The 22,822-nt window shown below is 32.6% G+C and overlaps 1 protein-coding gene across 8 annotated transcripts in view; it reads left to right on the top strand.

The window, feature by feature from the left end:
* Nucleotides 1–599: 599 nt before the first annotated feature.
* The window catches only part of LOC143235057 (ubiquitin-conjugating enzyme E2 H), a 48,622-nt gene continuing 26,399 nt past the window's right edge, over nt 600–22,822 (top strand). For 2 of the 8 annotated variants that reach the window (XR_013018910.1, XM_076472817.1), the window contains exons 1-3: nt 607–874; nt 5,222–5,290; nt 6,524–6,583. Coding sequence is in view for 7 of the 8 variants with exons in the window: in XM_076472817.1 (XP_076328932.1) it covers nt 5,253–5,290; nt 6,524–6,583 (98 nt within the window). In the remaining variant the exon portion in view is untranslated. Of the gene's footprint in view, nt 875–1,374; nt 1,576–5,221; nt 5,319–6,523; nt 6,584–22,822 lie in introns of those variants that run through there. The other 6 variants (XM_076472818.1, XM_076472822.1, XM_076472821.1 and 3 more) reach the window with 6 other exon arrangements.

Genomic DNA, 22,822 nt, shown 5'->3' with positions numbered 1-22,822 from the left:
AAAAGAAAAAAAAACGTTCTAGTGTTTCTTAAAATAAATTGACGCGTCAAATACAGTTTATATTAATTTTATACTAACTATTTGAATTACTCAAACCTAATTTAATCATTTCGAAACTTCTTTAAAACGTATGGTTGTTTTAGGTTTTCAGAGCAGAGCTCAACAATATATCTGCACTCTGCCCACCACTTGCAATCGAACCCCGGATTTTAGCGTTGTAAGTTCGTGAACTAACTGTTAACCTAAGGGTATGTTTTATTTACTTTTACATATTTTTCTATAAATATGTTTATTTGTTTGTGCGGGTTATCTGTTTTTAGTAATCAGCCGATCTGATTGAGGTGTGGTTTATTGTATACGTAATTCGAATGTAATTCATCATTCAAAACAGATGGTCTCTCTTTTGTCTGCCACTTATGCTGAAATCCCATTTTTATCTCTTTTTGATGGAATAAAGATTAGCTTCAGTCCATTTCATTTACGTGCATTTTAAAAATAAATACATCTAATCAAATACTTTTGACAATTCATTAATTTCTTAAAGATTTCAATCGTAAATCACGTGTCACAATGACGTCATTGCTTATTGCTGCATTCTGCTCACTCGGGGTGATATCATCAGTTGGAGATTTGGATGTTGGGTAAAAGTAATTTTGTTCTACATTTACGGCTATAACTTTTACTGTTATAGGCCTAGCATAGCAAGGTTTAGAGTTATCGCTCTTCCTATTTTTACTTGGTGAGAACAAATGATGTCCTCTCCAAGTGCTGGGAAGCGGCGAATGGACACAGATGTTATAAAACTGTATCCTTTGACGTTTAACAAACTAAAATTATTGTATAATTTACGTTGTCTCAAATGAACAAGCAAAGGGTAAGTTTGTTGCTCTGTTACTATTATTTTTAAAAAGATACTAATATAGTAGTACTATTACTAGTATTAATATATTCCTTGTATTTGTAATATAACAAGGTAAAATACTACATACAAGTTATATATTATTAATTAGACTTGATACGAGTACTTTTATTACAAATGCAAGGATCCTATATTTCTCGTAGGCATACTAGCACTACTTCTCGTTCTAGTACTAGTTATCATTGAAAATTTTAATAGCAATAGTACTAATTCTTTGCAAATTGATATTGTGTGCTGACAATTTAATTTCTGTTGGATTTGTAAGGCTTAATTAATTAAGTGATAATACTTATAAGTGTTGCCATTTGAACATTACTGCTCCCAACTTAAGCTAAGGTGTGATACTACTAGTAGTCCTGCTATAACTACTGAATTAGAATAAGTTAAGAGACCATATGGTTAGTTGATATGATGAGGAATGTTTGACAAATTGGTATTTGTTGCCATAATTTTAGCCTGCTATTTGAAATCCCAGGGTTGATTGATGGGTTCCATGACACTTGGAAAGAAGATTAACGTTGGTTGAGTCTCAGCTTGGAGCTTTTGTACTAATTGTTATGCCATAATAATGTATTAATTGAGTTTTTCAAATTTTGTATCTAAGTTGGAAGATCATTTCTCATCACAGACAGGACCTTGCTAGTAATATTTCAAAGGTAGGGATGTCATGGTTTGTTGCTCAATATTAACCTTTTGAAATTCAAAAGCTTAAGCTTAACTTAAGACTAACATCATGTTATCTTAACTAACACTTCTGTACTTTATAAAATTACCACATATAATCTGTATGAGAGAGGGATGATTATGGACTAAAAAAAGTCTTGGAAACACTGAATCCTCTGAATGAGGAAGAGCTTCCAAAGCTCTGAGTTTATATTAAAGTGGATTGTATCATGTTATTAAGAGTATAAGAAAACAGATAGCTGAACCAGTTAACCTTGAAATTTTCCTTACTTATTAAAATGAATAATTAACTGTCAAATGTAGCTACTTAACTGTATAAACTTATTGAATAGATCTCTTAAAATGTTAGAAACCTAAGCTAACCAGTAGTCCATTACAGCCCATTTATGTAGACAAATAATTTCAAATAAATTTAAATCTTATTGATGGTATATGTATAATATCATTGCAAAGAAGTGATAACATTTTCTATTGGTTCATTTCATGTAATTCCTTTGTGAAGGGTAAGTGCTGTTTCATTTATTGTATGGTATAACTAAATTGTTTTTTTGTTGTTTTTTTTGGCATGTACTTAAGAATATGAAAATACTGAGATATTAACCCCTATGTGATGTGCATTTGAGTGAGTATTTGCAAAACATTTAATAGAAGTGTTTTATAAATAAAACTACTTATTTTAAAATGAGATGTTACTACAGATGTTGTATTGAAATAGTAAATATAGTTAAGTCATTTGGCTGCCTGCCTGATGACAGTGATATTAGCATAAACTGAACATAAATCTGTCTTAGATTATGATTATGTACTACCCCAAATGTCCCTTATCTTTTCTTTTATAGGTGTTATCAAGGTTTGGTCACACTATGGACTTTAATAACATTTTATTCCAGAGTAAATTCAACTTATCTGTATTTTGGTATTGTGTTGTGTGCAAAGCTCAAATTATCAATCTCCCTCCCATATTTAAAAGTGATTTTTATAATTTGTAATATTGACAATGTTTGTGGATCTGCAGTGATTGTGTGTGGTGCATGTTCAGAGGTTTTATGGTATGTTGTGTGTTGGTAATTTCCATATATAGTACACAGTGTTATTTATCAAGCATTTGGTTTTTGTGGTGGTGCTATTTATACTCTACTAAATGCATCTAAATAAAAAAAAAAAAAAGTCTAGTTTTTCAAACTATGCCAACCAATCAGTCTGATAAGTAATACTTAAGAAAAAATAGAAAGTAGTCTTAAAACTGATGGTTTCATTGGGTTATACCTGTTGATGACATAATTCACCCTTTTTAAACCCTTTACCTGTTTTGAATTTTTGTAGTGAAATGAATTTGGAGGTTCCCTTTTTAAGTGTTGTAAATAAACTCAATGTATATCTTACAGTCATCATTATGAATGCTATTGTAATACCTGCACTTTTTTCTTCAGTGTAAAAACACAATTAGTTTTAGAGAAAATTATGGAAAAGAGAGTAAAATCAGAGATAAAAACTGGTAAAACAATATCACTATGTAAACCTGTGTAATATTTGAAAGTGAATTTAAGTAGTGGCTAGTTTGTGTTTGACTGATAACATATTAAATGTGACATTTCGATATGGTTTTGTTTTAAAAGTAAAAATGACCAGTGAAATAAAGTTACACATGTAGTTAAATTGGTTGGTTTCTTAACTTCACAACCTTTTTATTCCTGGTAGAAATGAACTATAGTTATTCAGTTTGTTAAAATGAGTTTTGAAGTAAAAGTAAAATAAGGTAATTGGAAATGCAGTTTGTTGATAAATTGTAAAATTTTTAGGAAAGGCCTAGTCACCTGTCATGTTTTAATAAATCCAGTTTAAATAATATTCATTAAAAAGAATCTTGTTTTTCAAAAACAAACTGAACTATGGAGGAGAGACTGAAAGTTAACTTGTTTCCTTTTAGAGTGTGTGTAATATACATATAAACAACTAAAGGTTACTTTATTCCAAGCGTCTTGACACAAGTGTGAGTGATGGAATGAAATGGTTAGGAACCTGAATTTAAGTGTAACTGGTATTAAGTCGAATCTTAGGGTCAGCTTTGTTCTCTAAGTTGTTTTTTTTCAACATATGTAAACTTTACTTGAAGGTATGGCTTGAGCTGTTTAACCTTTAAATTTCTATTGTCTAGGTAACTATACGTACATAAAACTATTTATGTAGCTTTTGTTACTTTTATTGATTAATTATGGTGGGTAAAAGGTTGAACTTAATGGGTTGAATGCCTTTCTTTTACCTTGTACTTTGAAATATTTTTATACTATTTTGAAAGCATTGGGATCTGCAAGGGAGAGCCAGGGTGTATTTCCCCCTCCTGGATTATTAATTTTACATTTCTTAAGCCATAGGTTTGATATCATTTTTTATCTTGTCCCCCTCTCCTCTGTAATATATCCTGCAGATGCCCATGTTAGAAAGCTTTATTGTATTAGGTTTTGTATAAATTATAAATCTGTAACGCATGAGCATTGTTGAGACTATATCCAAGTAATTGTAGGTGCAGAGCTGTTCATATACAGACAAGCTATTGTTATCTTGGTATTACACCTTCTACTACTTTGGTAAAGTAAAAATATTTGTTGAAGATATTTAATTTTGTTTTATTTGATGTTACTATGCCTTTTGAAATGATGGGAGGAGTAATCAGAACATTTGATAACTTGTTCAGTGGATGATTATCTAGTGTATTAATGATGCTTTGTCATAAATATTATATATTATGGAGGTGCAAACATAAGAGAATAAAAGTTGAGTGTTTCTTAATGCAGTGCTTGTTATACTTATGCACATTAATGTTGTGTAGTCTTAGCTTCTCTATCTCATTTTATTTACTGGAATGATAAGATTATTGTGCTGTATTAAACAAAGAAGGATACATCAAACTGTCTTTCATACTTAAACAGTTGTACGTTTTTAATCTGTTACTTATTTTCTTTATTTTTACACCATTTGGCAATATTTAGAAATTCTGTTATTTATTTTACTAGATGGAGTACTTATCCATTGGATGGATGAAATAAACACTTGTTTGTAACAAATGATAGGGAATTTTGCTTTTATATTTTTTTCCCTTAAACATTAAAAGTACAATAACAGTACATAAATGTACCAATACTGAAAAGAAAGATATATAAGATACCCCATTTCTCAAAATTTTTTCCCAGTTATGATTACCATATTATGTTACAAATTTATTTCTAAATTTCAAGAAGAAAGAATCAAAGGGCAATAATAAACATTAAATTTTAATGAAGAAGACAATAAGATAAAACAGATTATGTTTGAAAGAGAGGATATATTGATTTACTGGAATAGCTTGAGGTGGTTATTATTAAGAAGGGTAAAAGGCAGTCTTGTTGAAGTTTGCAGCTTTATTTAGGAAATTTATAGAAGTTTTTTATTTATTTGTGCTATATTCTGGAAACAATAGGGTCACTTAATAAAGTTTTAAGTTTTTTTATCAAGATTATTAGAATAAGAAATAAGTTGCTTGTTGGCAGTGGTGGAAGTCGACACTTTGTGTGATTTGAAACAGGGAATTGATAATATCCTGTAGAATGAAGGGTGGGTTTAAGTTTTTACTTTTTCTCAAAGGTGGATATACAGAGACAACCTTGAAGACCAAATGGTGCTACATGTAGAGGTGAAAAGAAGTCTGAAAATGTATATGGAAGAGTTTTATGTTGAACTGGTATTTTGTTACTTTTAAATACAGTCAGATGATTACATGAAACTTTTATGTTTTTATACTAAAAATAATACTCTAGAAGGGGCAGGATTTGGAGATATCTTGTGGGCCTAAAAGTTTTGAAGTAAATCTTGTTCAAATAGTACTGAAATATAATTACTACTGTCTTTGGTATATCATTTACTGTTACAAAGTGTAATGTTAAAAAGGTACATGTTGTTTAATCTTTTGATCTTGATAAACAGAAATCAAGTTAAAAATGAAACTAAAGGACTTTATAAAATAATAAATTTAGATTCACATGTATTAAATTTATGCTTATTTAATGTCTAAAATTGGAATGTTTTTTTTTCATTTTATCTCAGATTCATGATCTATTAATAATGAAATAAACATGTATCCTAAATCTTGTGCAATATTAATCATAGCTGAGTAATTAACTAATTGATATAACTTATTACCTTTGAATATTAGTTACATCAATTAGTAATATAATTAAAATTATTAAATCAGTTAAGGCCATGAAATTAATTAGTCAAAATTAGTGTTTCTGATTATTGCTGTTTTCTATTAATTCAAAGCAGCTTAGGTTAAATTAACTAATTGTTTCAAGTCTCATGCAAGAATGATTAATAAGCTGAACATAACTGATTATTGGCTCAGCAGTTAGTTGGTTAACAAATTCCAGTAATTACTCAGCTATAGTATGATCATTAGAACTAAATATTTATTCTATGAAACTAAGTAAAACATTTTATATTTGCTATTAGTACAGTAATTGAATACTTCTTTGTGTATTTTGTATTTTAATTTTCACCAAAGAACAAGGTATAGAAACATAACTCCAAGTAATAAAATTTACATTTAATAAAACATATTGTTTAGCATGTTATGGCTAGTTTATGAATTATTTTATGAGACTGGAGCGTGAATCTTTCAAGAATTTGTAAATTTCTATTGTTATTTAATTGATTAAAATATAAATCTGTACAGGATTTGTTTTAAAGTATTTGCAAATATATAACATTTCATAATTGGAAATGCTCGGTATGAATTCTTATTAAAAAGGTCAGTGTTGCTATGAGATGTACTATTTACTGTTCAAATGCCAAGAGCAGGCAAACTTTTAGAAGCCAATAGTCCTAAAAATTGTTATAAAAATTAAGTTAACTTCAGTTGTTGTTTTAACGTTAATCTATCCATTGCAGCTCAAAATCAAAGATGTGTAAGAAAAAAAAAAGTGCATTAGACAAATTAATAGGAAAGTGGTAAGAAAACATCTGTAGTTAATTTTTTTATAACAGATGTGCTATTTGACAGTTTTAATCTATCAAAGTTACCACTTATTTTTACTGTGTACTAACTGAAACATGAGTTTTGAGCTTCTCTAGAATAACTGGTTAAAAGTTTGTTCTTCGTTTTAGTGTACTTGCATCTATACTGAACTCTCTTATTTTTCACCTAGTAAGTATATTAAATGACTTTATTTCTAAACTGATTTACGTTTTTGTGTGGCTTCCTGTGTGGCTGTTGAATGATTTTACTAATCCTCTTTTAACCAGTTGGTATTATTTAATGTGAGAGGGAGGGAATGGTATTACTCTTAATACTGCTAAAAGGTCAGTAATGCATTCTTTATTGACATATCCTGAAGCTGGCAGCTGCTTTGTACATTTGTTTTACTATATCATGCAAACAACCATATACAGTAATTATTGATATACAGTTCAAAATATACAATCACAGGATGTATTTATCCAGTAACAAATTCTTTAAACAACCAACAGTGACATAGAATAAACAGTTAAGTGTAGGTTGTTACAGTATTTTTTTTTTTTTTATAGCTGATAGCTCAAAATTTGCTCTGCTTGTGTATTCATACACAATTCATTTGAGTGTTACTCTCATTTATATAAACATGCTCTGGATGGTATATAACTTCAGTTGGCATCTTATGAACTATTTCAGCATAATTTATCATGTTAACTCGTAGTTTGCTTACTATGTTCTGTAACAAACGTTTTGTTTATCAACCTTACTGCTGATAAGTTGAAATTTCCCCATGGATAGACAGGCAGCAGGAACCATTGATGTAATCTATTATATGCTGACAGAAATAATACAAATTGTCCATAACTAAGCAAGAAAGAATAATCTTGTATTCTAAAGACAATGGATATGGGTATTAAAACTTAATTAAAATAACCTACAGAACAAAGTTTCAACCTTCTTAGGTCATTTTGGATTTTTTGTCATCATGAAAGGATAATCTTCCTTCAGTTTCTTATCAGTTGGTGTAAAATAATCAAACAAATCTTTATTTTTTGTTAGTGGATACCTTTACAGTTTATCATCTATATACCCTATCTCAGTTGAGTGTTTAGGGTTTACTGAAGTATAGATCATTTACAGGGATCTTAGAATTCCTTATATATACTTCCATCACTAATAGAGTGCTAGAAACTGTTTGTCATTATGGATAAAATTATTCTTCAGGAATTAGTGTTTAGCATCATTCCATTATCAGCAAATGGTAGTTAAAATTAGTTTTTTAAAAACAAAGGTGAAAAGTACTTTGGAAAAGTCATATGGGGTATCTGCGTACTGAAAGGTTCATGTTTATTCTGATATTATATGTACCATTAAGCACTTCACATGAAATATTGGATCAAAATACTCTTACAAGAAGTTGAAAAGCATGAGTCACTTTCTACATTTACACTTTTTCTTCAACAGTTTAATATGATCTGAAAACAAAATAAAGCATCTTTTAAAAAAAGGCCTCATTTAATGTGTTGTTTAGAACTAATTTATTGGAGTTTAAACTAGTCTTCTTATCATTTAGTAAATAAAAACTTGCAGCCCTTTTGTAAGACTTAAGCGAGCCAACCATATCCAGTCACTCAGATAATTAGAATCGTTTTTTGTTTCTTTAGGTTTCAGACAGTGTGTGTGCATGTTGTGTAAATATCAATCTGCTTAATAATGATAATTACAGTAACTTAACTTTATTTAAGAGCTGTGTAATGTTGTTTGAATGTTTTACCTAATTTTCCTCTAGGTTTCTGAATATTATGGAACATACATATTTTTAAGAAATTATTCATATTTCACAATAATGACTACTAATATGAAAATATGAAATTAAACTATAATTCAGGGGCTTCCAAGCTGGTGGCCATGGAACCTCTGGATGAACTATAGCAAATACACAAAATATTATACTGTTAAGGTGCTCAATATCTATAAATTCACTGGGTTTGTAGCTTTAGCCAGGATGCGTAATGTTCCTAGAGGTACTTGTAGGACAAAAGGGTTTCTTTTGGCCTGTCCTTGATCTCTGTGATATGTTTGAGATAATTAAATACAGAAAGATCTTTTTGTCTGTTCTTACTGATGATATTCTGCACCATAATTATTTCATGATTGATGTTGCAATAAGAATACAATTCATCTTGGGCTCTCCAAGTATGCACCAACTGATTATTGGTATAAACATAAAACCTTGACTTGTTTGTGAAGTGTACAAATGCATAATGGCATTGTTTTTAATTTTAGTGACCTCATCAAAATTGTAGGTAAGCCAACTGTGGGTGTAAATTAGGTCATTTCAATTTTAGCCTGACTGAAGAATTTTTTTACTGTTTGGTTATTGATATTCATACAGTTGTACTAAATCGGTATGGAACCTATGGTCATGTGCAGGTAAGATCATTATGCGTGTATTACATAATATGGCCTTGTTCGTAGTGTGTAGACCACCTGTCCACAACATTCCCATTACAGACCTGAATATATCAAAATGAGCAACTATTTATTTCCTGTTTGTATGGTTTCCTGCTTTAGATACAATTTTGTCACTAACCACAGTTTCTGCCCAACTCCATTAAGTAATAATGTCGCACATTTATAAGAAAAAATAACCGATATGAAGCGATCATGAAAACAGGAAATGAAATATGAAGACGAAATAGTGGTGCTTTCTTTGCTCAGTAAGTAGCATATTTAAAATGCTCCAAGACAGACGTTCTTTCTACAATATACATGAAACGTGTATATAAGTAATTATTCATTGATTATTAGTGATTTTTTCATATTTCATGTTTGACCCTGTAATTATTATATTTTTTGGTTTAGTGTGTCTGAACCAAGTGCATAATCTTAGCCAGTGAATTTACAAACATTTCGTACGAAAGAGTAATATTCCATGTAGAATGAATTTTATTTAATTTTTCACTGTAGGGAATGTATTTAAACAGCAAAATAGAGCGGAAAGCAAATGAAAGTTATTTCATATAATTATTCCAGCCTACACCTAATTGTATTAAATGCATGCTTTTCCCATTTTAATTATTTTCTTGTAAATCCATTCGTGACGTCGTATTTAAAACTATTAATCTCTGAAGAGTGTTTTGGACGAAAGCGCTTTTATAAACAAAAACATGTATGTACGAGGCTTCAGGATTTACGAGTAATTTGGATGTTCTGTAAGATTTATAAATGAACTGTAATAAGTAGATCATTAGAAGGAAACACTGAAGGACTTTTACCTAAAAGGTTTTGATCACGAGCTTTGGAACCATGATTGTGGAATCATTTCGATATACAATAACATTTGATATGTGTTATTAAAGTACTATGTTTTTAGAAATCGAGTACCTGGTAGTTAGTACCTAATATATTTAAAAGTCTAAACGGTTTAAAGGGCAGCTGATATTATACACTAGAAACAGAGCCTGGTTGTAATCATAATGGCAATTACGCCACTGTAGGGCTTTGGAAGTATTTTCCTTTCCAATGTATATATTTAGCTATTCATATATGTCTAATTTTTTTATGATTCCAGGCCCGGCTTGGCAAAATTGATAAGGCACTCGACTCGTAATCTTAGGGTCGCTGGTTCGAATCCCTGTCACACCGAACATGCTCGCCCTTTCAGCCGTGGGGTCAATTCTACTATTCATTCGTTGGTAAAAGAGTAGCACGAAGACTAACTGCCTTCCCTCTAGTCTTAAAGTGCAAAATTAGGGACGTGTAGCGCAGATATCCCTCGAGTAACTTTGCGCGAAATTCAAAACAAACCAATCTTATGATTCCACTTTCTTTTTTGCTCACTTATTTTACAGAAAATATTCTTCCATATAGTAATTCTCTGTAAGTTGGGTATATTTGTTGATTCAAAACTTATATTACACGTTTTTGATGTGAATAGTGGAAACCTGACGGGAAGGGGCAGTGCCCAACCAACTAGTTCATAATTTTTACAAAATTAGCTATTCAGTACAACATGTTATAAGTATATACTTGTATTAGAGCAGAAAAAGTCGAGTTTTGGCAACAACCATTCGCACGACCTTGGACGCCTTTACGTCATAAGATAAAAAAAAAGTTCACCACGCCCATCGCTCCCACATAGCCGAATTTACGGTCTTGCCAGGTAAATAATACCAATTTACGTGTCGAATCTTATGTTCCTCGCTGTATTTTCAGCATACACTTTCAATTATACTATAATACTGGCCCAGTCATAGCCAGGTGGTTAAGGCACTCGATTCGTAATCTGAGGGTCGCGGGTTCGAATCCCCGTCACACCAAACATGCTCGCCCTTTCAGGCGTGTGGGCGTTATAAAGTAACGGCCAATCCAACTATTCATTGGCGGTGAGTGGTGATGTCTAGCTGCTAAATTAAGGACGGCTAGCGCAGATAACCCTTAAGTAGCTTTGCGAGAAATTCAAAAGCAATGTAAAGGATACATGTGTGTTTCTTTAGATTACAGAAAGACTATTTTGGAGTTGCTAATGTATTTTTAATTACATATAAAATAAGAATGAACCTATTCCTTTGTATTTGCTGATTAATAGTTTATGTTTTGATCTTAATAACATACTTCCCATCGATTTTTAATCTACACCCAATTTCAAGTTTGTGGATCTGCGGACGGCGCATCTGTGCAATATTCCTTCCGTGATTTTGAAAAAGTTGTGTGTAAGAATTATTCACTAGTTGATTTATTAATTATTTGAAATTGTTTCTCTCTGTTTTTCTTTGCAAAACACGCTATGTTTGGAGTAGTATTATTATCAGAGTATGCAAATAATTTACCTAATGCCAATTAAATTTATTTTCCATATTAAAACATCAGTTCGTATTAGCTGTGCTGTACATGCTGAACTTAAGCATGTTTGAACGCAGAATTCAACATACGTACACCTGTCGCTAGTTTATATGTAAATGTTAAAAGCAAAAATAAAATCTTTAGCAGATGAATATGTAGCGTTGTGGTTAAAATACAACGTTTTGTTTATTTAAAAGCTCAGAACGTTTCACAGAAACATGTATTGAACAAAAGAATGTTTTAAATGGCATATTTTTCTTATGATCGGGAAGGTTTTTCCATTTACTCTAAGACATAATAAAAAGACAAGCATAGGGCGTTGGACTCGTAATATGCGGGTTCGAATTCACGTCTCAATATACATGGTCGCCCTTTCCGTGGAGGCGTTAATATTACGACCATTTCTACTATTCTTTGGTACAATAATAGTTCAAGAACTGGCGGTGGGTGGGGATGTCTTCCCTCTGGTCTTTAACTGCTAAATCAGAGAAAGCCAACCCTCGTGTAGCTTTTTGCGAAATTCTAAACGAAGGACAAACTTGAAATATGAAATTTCAATCCAGGTTTTTATTTTTGGTTGATTAAGCAGGTTTTACTGTAGAATTCGTCTGCACTTTGAACTATCCATCCTCCTGAGTTCTATCAAGCTTCCCAATTTCTGCTGGTAAAAATTATCCACATTACTTGATGCTACCGCCACCATGCTTGACAGTTTAGATGTTGTTCCTTGGGTGATGTGCTTATGTTAGACGTAACGCTTTGAACTTAGACCAAAATACTCAATTTGTGTATCGTTTGACCACGAAACCTTTTGTTATACGTCTGCAGAATCATTTACACGCTTCGTTGCAAACTCATGAAACTTAAGGTATTTCCTTTTTTCAGTAACTGCTTCTTACTTTCCACTTGTCCATACAGGCCAGCTTTGTGTGAGGACCAGAATCTTGTTAATGTATGAGTACTGACTCCCATCTCAGACATGAAATTTTGCAGATATTTCAAAATCACTTACGGCTTCACAGTGACATCCCTAACTAGTTTTCTGTCTTAGTTTGGAAAGATGGCCTGATCTGGATAATTACGGGTGATATGAAGCACATTCCGCTTGTTAATGATCGACTTTATCTTATGGAAAGGGATAACCAACGGCTTTAAAATTTTTTTGTAACATTGTTCTGTATTGTACTTTTCTACCATTTTATCCCTGAATTGTTTGGAAAACTTCTTGTTTTCATGGTTGATATGTTGCATAACTGCGAGTTGTGACTGGAACAGATGAATTTACTTTGAAGTCAAGTTATAACACTTTGATTACACAGACAGAGACCATTACACTACTTTTCTTTTACCTTTTTGATCTAATCTTTAGAACCTGAACTAATTTAGGCTTGTCGTAGCAAAGGGGCTGATACTAAAGGGCGTATCGTATAACTGTATTAAAGATATATACTTTTTGATTTATCTGCGAATCTAGAAAAAGAAAATAGGTCTCTTAGCTGTTACTGTAAAGCAAGGAAAACTAAGTTTGTAATAAGTACCAGTAGTTGGTCTTCAGTGATTATGTAACAAGTTCACTTCTCTATCAAGGGAAATAGGATGTGTTTGATAGTAAATTTTTCTCTATCTTGTTTGGTTAATCTTCGATCGTTTACATAATCATGTACTTACTCTGAATTAACGTGAGATTTTATATAAGCAAAGTTTGAAAACCACTTTGAAAGAGGTCTAACTCTAAAACGATTGTAAAACACAATCAAAACAAGCCCTAACAACGCTGAATTGACAAAGCTACGGTGAATAAATTTAGGTATGTATTGATATGAAAACATTACGTCCTTTGCAGGTAACTTTATCCGTGTTTTATAGAGTAACTTAAACAAAGCGTTTTGTGTAATTGTAGTGAAAGTTTTATATTGATATCGTAGGTACATAAATTTTAAAATTCAATCATTTTGTTTTTTGAACTGTTAGTGGTGACAAGTAGAAGTACTAAAAAGATCGAATTGATTATATTACATCCCGTCTATTAATGTAGTTTTATCTTAGTATGAACAAGTTGAATAAGCTGTACCCACGTGTATTTATCATAGCAAAATAGATCGAATGGACGATCGATTAAACTGTCTATTCTGAATTTCAGATGATGTCTGAGAATTGTCCGGACGTTGCATTCTAAGAACTTGTTAGCTTTCCTTCACTGTCATTAATTATATCAATTACAGTTGAATTCATTAATGATACATGCACATATTTAAATACACCAGATTATACTGGTAAGAATGGTGCTTCAATGTAAGATATGTATATCAATAAATGATAGGTTAAATTAACGGAAAAGTATGTCTTTATTTATTTTTTACCATTTCATTGCGGGATTAAAGCAGACTGTGACTGTTCTGTAATTTTTACAGTATGTTTCCAGTACTAGCAAAAATAATTTATGAATAAAGACATGGAGGAAATTCTTGAAAGGGTGACAATCGCAGAACCTTTACTATGTTTATAGCCTAACTGTTTTAGTGGAAGTTAAATATTTGAAACTTTTACTTCAGTACAGTGATTTTGTAATTTGTAATTTCTGTTCACCCAACCGCAGTGGCGCTGCAGTGTGTCTGCAGACTGACACTGCTGTTAAGCGGGTTTCAATATTCGTAGTGGCAGAGTGACTGACACCGCTATCAACCGTGTAGTTTTAATGCTTAATTACAAACAGTCAGTTGTAATTTATGGCTGCGAAGGAGTGCCTCTACTTTTTTCATTATGACAGATCTAGTCTTGAAATACGTAAAGCACATCCGTATGGTTTGGTGGTTAGGGCAATTTACCCGTAATTTGCTGATCGCAGGATCGAAACCAGGTGCTGAACATGCCTTTTTAACTGTAGGTGAGTGATAATATTTCGACCAATTTCTATTCGTTGGTAAAGATTGGCCTAACATTTGGCGGTGGGTGCTGCCAATCGGTTTATTTCCTGTGGTCGATAGCAAAGAATTAAATGGTCAGTTATAGTAGCTCTTACAAAAACAAAGAAGGTGTAATAAGTTTATATTGTTTTCTTCAGCTAACTTGTGTTAGAGAACGTGCTATCTGATGCTTTGTTTTTACATTTCACAACATTCCTTTGGCGTTAGTGTAATGCTCTTCTGATCACTTTTTTACGTTAATTTGCAGTGAGAACTTTCAAATATGGATAATGTAGTCTCGAAAATTTTAAAAAGGGTAACGTTTATAATAATCGATTCTCGATTGTTATTTCAGAAACGATTTGCTGAAATTTTATCAGTTGATAGATTAATATTGTTCCGGACATTCAGATTATAAGGTGAACCAAGATCATTTATTACATTTGAATTCCAATAAATAATTAATAGGAATCGTTTTCATTATGCTGTTGTACATTATGAAGTTAGCTTAGTAAAAAGTTCTGTAGTAACGCACATCGTAAAACTCGAACCTTTTCGCATGGTTTAGCCATTTAAGATTGTATTGTAAAACTCGCACCTCAACCCGTTCTGCATCTTTTGACCATTTTGGTCATGCTTTACAGTAATTTCTGGTTGTCAGTTATGGCTTGTCTACTACATTTTATTAATACTTGTATTTAATAACTTTGAATGACACAAATTATTCTGTTAAGTTTAGTCAAATATCACTAATTTTTCCTGTAAATTTCGTAAATATTTGTCATCCAGTTGTCACAGTTTAATCAGTTGATATTTGGTTGCTATATTTAGTAAAATGTGGATTTTTTGGGGCGGCGTGGTTGGCCTATAGTAAGATTCTGGATTTCAGAGTTGGGGTATCTGGTTGTGATCCAAGCGATACCTCCATTTTAAGCTGTGGGCGTTTAATAAAAGTCGCATTAAATCCTTTAGCATGGATAATGGGTGGTAGGGTGATATTAACTAGTTAAGTTGGCTAATTGCTCCATAAAATACACAAATGTGAAACAGTTCGTAACCTCTGACATAGTCGATTTCTTTTAAAGAGTGGAACACAGACATCCTGGGTATTTTTACATGTGGTTCCGTAATTCCTTATATAAGTAATAAGCACTGTTTTAGTTAAATTTGTAAATAATGTTCAGTAGAATGATTCCTTGTTGTTGGAAATTTGATGATACATCCATCATTTTCTAAGGTCACTCTCCACTTATTTTTAGATATATCTTACAAATAGAATATTAATAAGATGTTTTAGCAGCTATGTCTAAACGACGAATATCTCAATATTATAAATTCTCTCCAGGTATTATCTATTTTAAAATAATCGCATAAGTTGCTGTTTACGTAAATTATTTGCATTCAGTAAAACTTAATCACATAAATGTTACAGGTGACCGGTTAAAACATGTACAACTTACTCAAAATACCCAAAATGTAAAACATTAGAAATTGTGGTTCTTGAATAAGTAACTCTACTGATGTCATATAAATTATAACCAGATTGGATTTATTACATTGATTTGTGTGATTATAAACAAACCTATTGGTTAGGAGTAATTAAACCATATGAAATGTATTAAAAAATAAGTGTGGTTTCACAGATAGAAGTGTGGATCAAAGCACTAGTCTGGATATCTTCTGATAAAAACATGAAAGATTTTAAAACTAGTTCTGGTGCTTGTGGTGTATAGATTGATATAACATGTTAATTGTTATTAAATAATTATATTAATATTCCCAATAACATAGACATCCAATTATTGCAACTATAAACAATGTACACCAAAAACTGTCGTGTTAAAGTGGTGTGACTGTAGCTGCAATGGCTGTTACGTTCTTGAACTTCATGACTTAACTGCAAAGTTTACAGTCAGCTTACCATGACTAACGAATAACTGCACTTTTAATTGGAGTCTCATCTTTTCTCATTCGAACCGAGTCTGATAAGGAGTGTCATTCAGTGGAGATTTGCGTGTTTCTAGATGTGATTTTAGGCCTTGCAAATATTTTAAGAATGTATTATAGAAAACGGAAACACTGTAGAATGCCAAGTAAGAGATCATTTTAATTAGTTGGGTACTTCAGAGTTTGTATCAAATCATGCTGTATTAAGCTGTTTAATGTTGTGTGGTTGGGATTATCTTGCAGTGTTGTGTTGTTGAAAGAAATGTGGTTTCATTCACAAGTATAAAGTTCATGTACGCTTCGCTTATCAGAGCTGAGTAAAAAAAAATTGAGGCTCAATTATTACTCAGACATGCGCTATACGTGTTAAGTCATATCAGTGCGGTAACCTTTATATGCAAAAACGGCTCGTTTGGGCTGAGAAAACACTTTTACATTAGTGCGGTAACCTACCTAGCACCAAAGAGAACTTTGTTCACACATCCCAAAAACGTGTTGACCGATCCAGACTAAACATGACATGCTAACTCAGTAGCCCAAAACAAACCAAATTCGTATTAAACATTTAAATGCATTAATATATATCTTTTATAGAATAACCCCTCTAACGTTACTGGGGTAATTATTGTAAACATTTGAGTTTGAACAAAATATTTCTACAAAATTATACAAGTCTAAAACTGTAAATAAAATTTTCAGCGTTTTGGCATGCTTTTCGTAATAATTAAGATATAAGTAATAAAATATCCGATGCGTAGGACAGTCATTATTGCTGTTTAAGTTTTCAGCTCTTTTCTGATTCGCACCATTTAATTTTTTGTTTATACTGGAGTTTAAATAAACGCTTAAGCTTGAATTAGAGTAGTATTTCATAATTAAAATATTTTATAGGATATTTCTTTCTTTAGAAGTAAAATTGAATATTGTTATTATTAAAAGTACTGCATTAAATGTACCAAATTCATACAGTAGGAATCTTTACCATATCTCTGTGAAATGGGGTGCATTAAACGAGAAGTGACTCAACTGTTTTGCCATTTCTGCCTGGTTTCTCAACTCGACTGGCTACATTTCAGATCCACTTTCCCTGTCTTATAGCAATTTTATTGTAGAATGAACGCTACTGAAAATCCTCCCAGAGATTTTGCTTATTTTTAGCTAATCTACTCCTGTTTTCTGCGTTTTTAATTAAAAAAGTGGAGGAGTGCAGTATCCTTAAAATAACCTGCAGAACTTTTAAAATAATACTTTAAAGTGTATTAAAAGAGCTTTAAAAAAAGGAAGTTCATTACAGACTGAGAGTTCACTTTTACTTGTAGACTTTTACAGGATCTGTGGAGTTTTCACCATAGACAGAGCTGAGTTTATAGTTTGCCGCTAAAAAAAAAGTCAAATTGAACTTCTACTTAATTTAGTGGCTAATTCACAGCTTTTTGTCTAAGCGACTAGCGCCACGTTTGTTTGTTTTGGAATTTCGCACAAAGCTACTCGAGGGCTATCTGTGCTAGCCGTCCCTAATTTAGCAGTGTAAGACTAGAGGGAAGGCAGCTAGTCATCACCACCCACCGCCAACTCTTGGGCTACTCTTTTACCAACGAATAGTGGGATTGACCGTAAGATTATAACGCCCCCACGGCTGGGAGGGCGAGCATGTTTAGCGCGACGGAGATGCGAAGTCGCGACCCTCAGATTACGAGTCACACGCCTTAACACGATTGGCCATGCTGGGCCCCACTAACGCCACACACACCATAATATAACTTTCTTGTTGCACCTGTTTTGTAATCCTTTTACGTGGGATAATGCTTTTTAAAGATTTATTTATAGGAGTGTATGAACTCGTGGAGAACTTGACTAAAATAAAGCTCAGAAATTGCTGGAACTATATCAAAAGAAATACCTGATTCAGGTTGTTGGAACTATATATATCAAAAGCTCTAACGTCAGTCCAAGGCCTGGTTTTGTTTTTTATTCATACTTAATTCATCGGTATTTAGTTTATTAAATCTAATACTGTGTAACGTGGTGTGGTTAACAAGCTGCGTGAATTTTTGTCAAACCCCATGACTGTGCTAAAAATATGTACACTTTTATTATGTTAGTTCGTTTACAAAATTCATCGAAAGTGATCTGAGAACGTTAAAGTAAAAATTGGTTATTATTATTTACTCCTGTTTTATGTGTGTAGATGGTTAGTGAATTTCCATATAAAATAGTTTCGTACACTAGTGAGTTGATTCAAAGCCTTTTTTACAGAGTTAATTGACATTTTATGATTTAAAATTGTTTGTTTTTACATTTCACTTTAGTGTGTGATATGGGAAATAATGCTTTTAAGCTAACATTTTTGTTTTGTTTTTAAATATAATTTCATCTTTTATGATTTTATATATATAAGCAACTCAATTACCACACACACACGAGTTGCTTTATTCAACATAAAAGTTGTTTTAAAGCAATTTGAGTTTGTTGATTTGAGCTGTAATTAAAAAGAAGGAAAAGCGAAATTCATGACAAACACACTATTTCTGTCAGACTTCTTCGGATTTAAATTTTTGTTTGGGAATTTCGCACAAAGCTACTCGAGGGCTATCTGTGCTAGCCGTCCCTAATTTAGCAGTGTAAGACTAGAGGGAAGGCAGCTAGTCATCACCACCCACCGCCAACTCTTGGGCTACTCTTTTACCAACGAATAGTGGGATTGACCGTCACATTATACACCCCCACGGCTGGGAGGGCGAGCATGTTTAGCGCGACGCGGGCGCGAACCCACGACCCTCGGATTACGAGTCGCACGCCTTACGCGCTAGGCCATGCCCGGCCTCGGATTTAAATGCAAATATTATATTGTACTTGAGGTCAGATTTGTCGATATTGTGTGTATATGCGTTATTAAAATTTTAGCACGGTTTGATATTAAGATTTAGTTACTGGGAGTGAACTAGTGGTTAGCATGCCCAAACTGTGAATCTGATAAGGTTCTCTGATGCTGTTGGCTGCCTATATCTAGTCTGTTAATTCAAAAATAGGGAGAATTATGCGCAGTTGTCTCTTGTATGACTTTGTGCAAAACCTAAAACACCCAAGTTATATCAGTTATGATCAGTGGCTTTCGTTTTATGTATTACGTCTGTCACTATATAATGTCACTCAAAAGATATTCATTTGGAGCAGGATTTCTCAGACTAGGGTACGTGTACCAGTGGTGGCACATGGGGTTAAAAGTCGTTGGTACACGACACAATATCAAAAATAATAAAATCTGTAATAACCCTTACACACACATATACATACACACACTACTATCCTCGCTTATAGATTCACTCTACTTCTATAGACTCGCCAGTATTTTCTGTCCTTCAAATTGACAAAAATGGTACCAGATATTGTTCAATCGTGTCAGCAAAAACAAACAAAAACGTCGCATGGGTGAGTGTTAAACACGTGAATTTTTGTTACAAGGTTTTATCTTTTTCTTTTTTCAAAATTAGGACTGGACTTGTAATTCTTAAAAATTTAACACAAAGTGGTACGCGAGCCTGTAACGTTTGAGAACCACTGATCTAAAGGTTAATTCGGTAGTATAATTTGACCATAACTGTTTTTAGTTGTATAAAGAATCGAGAAATACATGTTCTTGAACCACATTTCGCTTACCTGATAGATTGAGCATGTGTCTCGTATCCATTATTTATTTTTTATGTATTTATATTTGTGAGCTGAGCTAGTTGTATAACTTGTGTAAGTGAGCCTTGAACTGCGTACCACTGTTCCTCATCGCTGTTGCTAAATTTAGGGAATGATTAAATTTTGAATCGATCCCCAGGAAACGGGAGATAGAGGGCTTGACATATAGAATACAGTGATTTAAAAAACAAACACTTTCCTGCAAACGTGATTGCTATTTTAAACATAAAAATACAATTAAACAACGAAAAAAACATTTTATTTTGTAGTAGGCTAATAAATTCTGAGGAACGTTTAAAGCACAAAGGCTAATATTTTTTTCTAATGTATATTCTTGATTGAAAAAAAAAAGTATGGGTGAAATGTGAAAGGGGTGCCAGAAATTAAACATTTTGAAGTTTTTAACGCCATTTGAAAGTTTTAACCTTATCAAATCTATATACCTATATTCCAGAAATTCTGCTGTTTTAAATTAATTTTAGAATTGTTAGTATTATCATTGCAAATATTAATTGTTCCTAAAATCAATTTATAAAGATTAACCTAATAACGTGGTATAACTGGCAGTAAAATCACATGTTCCCCATTTTTTATTTCCTGTACAAATGTTTTAATATACTTTCATGTTTTGGCATTCGTTTAGTGAGCCACATGCCGTTATTGGGCTGCTTGTGTGAATGTCTTGTGAACTTCCAATAACAATACGCTTGATTACTAAAATTAAGTATCAACTACATATAATGACATATACATATCACAAGTGACATAACTCATACCAGGAAAAACAAAACAAAAAAACAACAACAAACAATTATACTCCTTATAATGAAATGGAAGTTTTGCAAAAAGTGCCATAGGCAATCTGCTTAAGGAAGAATACATTCTCCTTAAAAAAAGAAGGGACGTGATGTTTACTATTGCAATTGCTAAACGGTTAGGATGCGGTTTAGTTTTGTTCATTAGTGGTATCAAAACGCTTTAAATTCACCCCTAAATGTCAGTCAAGTACCATTTTAGTTACAGATAGCAGGAGATCACGTCTATGCTGACTTCTGCGTTGTATACACACGAAATTACAATAAAACGCAATTGTACTGCGTTTCTGAAGCACGTGTAACAATACCTTACTGGTTCAGGTTACTAGAGGTTGTTTATGTAATATAAGTGAAAAAACGTTCAACCGTTCCTCTTTCATCAGTTAAAAAAAAAACTGGTATGTATAACCAAATACAGAATGGAAATCAGTCGCTGAATATTTTCGTCCTTTCAGTAGTTGAGGTGTCAATGTTTCGATGAAACTCCGAACAGTTGAAAATTAGGGTCGGTTATACATAGTTTCTTTTCATTCATTACTTAATGATTTTCAGCTTTGTAAGATAAAGTTATAATTATCAAAAGTTTTCGTTTTCAAAACAGTTTGACATTATTCTAACCTAAATGTTTGACTTGAAATCTAGGCTATTTGTAGTGTATTTATAATTAAGATTTTGCTTTGGCTAATAAGTATGCATTTGTCTAATTGTCTAAAACATAAAATGAGATATAATAATTTGATTCCTTTGGTTTAATCTGAAAAAAACAACAACCCAAAAACTATAGTCTGAGGTAACAAGTTAAAATAAAACCCTATGTGTACAAGACTTCGTTTTTTAAAATTTCTTTATTATATAACGTTAAAACAACGTTTTCTGGGTTAGGGACAAAACGTTTGAATAACTGTGATTAGAGAAAGACTATACTCAAAGACTCCAACATTGTTTCAAATGTGCTTTTAAGCCTATAAAACAGCTCTAACTTTTCTATAAAAGTAAATAAAACATCCACAGCTGATGTGACTTTTATTACAAATTTTAGGCCTTTTGGAATAACAAATATGAAGAAGTGTACACAGTATTTGTGCAACAATGAGTGAAAAATGAGTAGTTCTTTATTGTTTTCAACCAAACATTCAACCTTTGTTGAATGTAATGTGTAAGTTTAGAAATATTGAAATAACATTTTTAAGTTTGGTATTGCAGCAGAAGCATTTGTTTGTAGAAGAATGGGAATCTGCAGAACATTGGCAGTTAAATTACCGTTTAAAAAAAACACAAAAAAAAACAAAAAAAAACTGTCTTATCCATCGTGAAGCCTTTACTGAATCATTCTGTATGACTATGATATTATCTCAAGCCAGAGAAAGAGCATAAATATATTTGTATCTATTTCTACTTTATTGTGTTTTTTGGTAAATTTGTTTTTCATTAGCTTGGGAGATATCTAAATTTCACTGTACCACTGTGCATGTTTGTTGGGTTTGGTTGTTGGGCAATAGGCACTGAAGATGATACAATACATCTAAAAATTTGTGTTTCAACTGTAACACCCACTTTTGTAGATATTGTAATACAGTAGTTATTTTCTGGTGTAATGGTATTGACAAATTAAGGACACTAAAGTGGCAATTGGGTTAGGGCACTTCACTCGTAATCTGAGGGTCGTGGGTTTGAATCCCCATCATACCCCCCTCCGTGTGGATTCCTGTACGTGGTGAGGGGACCTCCCAGGGAAGGTTCTGTTCTATCTGGTTACCTTCTCTGGGATCTAAACATCCACCCACGTGTTTGCCGTGCGTGGCGACCCGTGAAGGGGGGAGGAGAGGATCCTGGTGGTCGAGGGGTCCAACCCTAACACACCACTTTGGCCTCGAATTCCTGTAGACGGGCAGCCTTTGGGTGGCCCCCCTTGGGTCAGTCGGCTGGTCCATTTGGGCTAGAGTCAACCAAGTACCAGTGTTGGAAGTTCTCAACGGGTGTTGTGGACATTGTGCCTGATGCTGGTGTTTGGGTATAGTGCTCACGAAACCCTGGCGTT

Source organism: Tachypleus tridentatus, chromosome 12 (assembly GCF_004210375.1).
Source record: "Tachypleus tridentatus isolate NWPU-2018 chromosome 12, ASM421037v1, whole genome shotgun sequence".
Lineage (NCBI taxonomy): Eukaryota > Metazoa > Arthropoda > Merostomata > Xiphosura > Limulidae > Tachypleus > Tachypleus tridentatus.
This window is presented reverse-complemented; position numbering and strand designations above follow the sequence as displayed.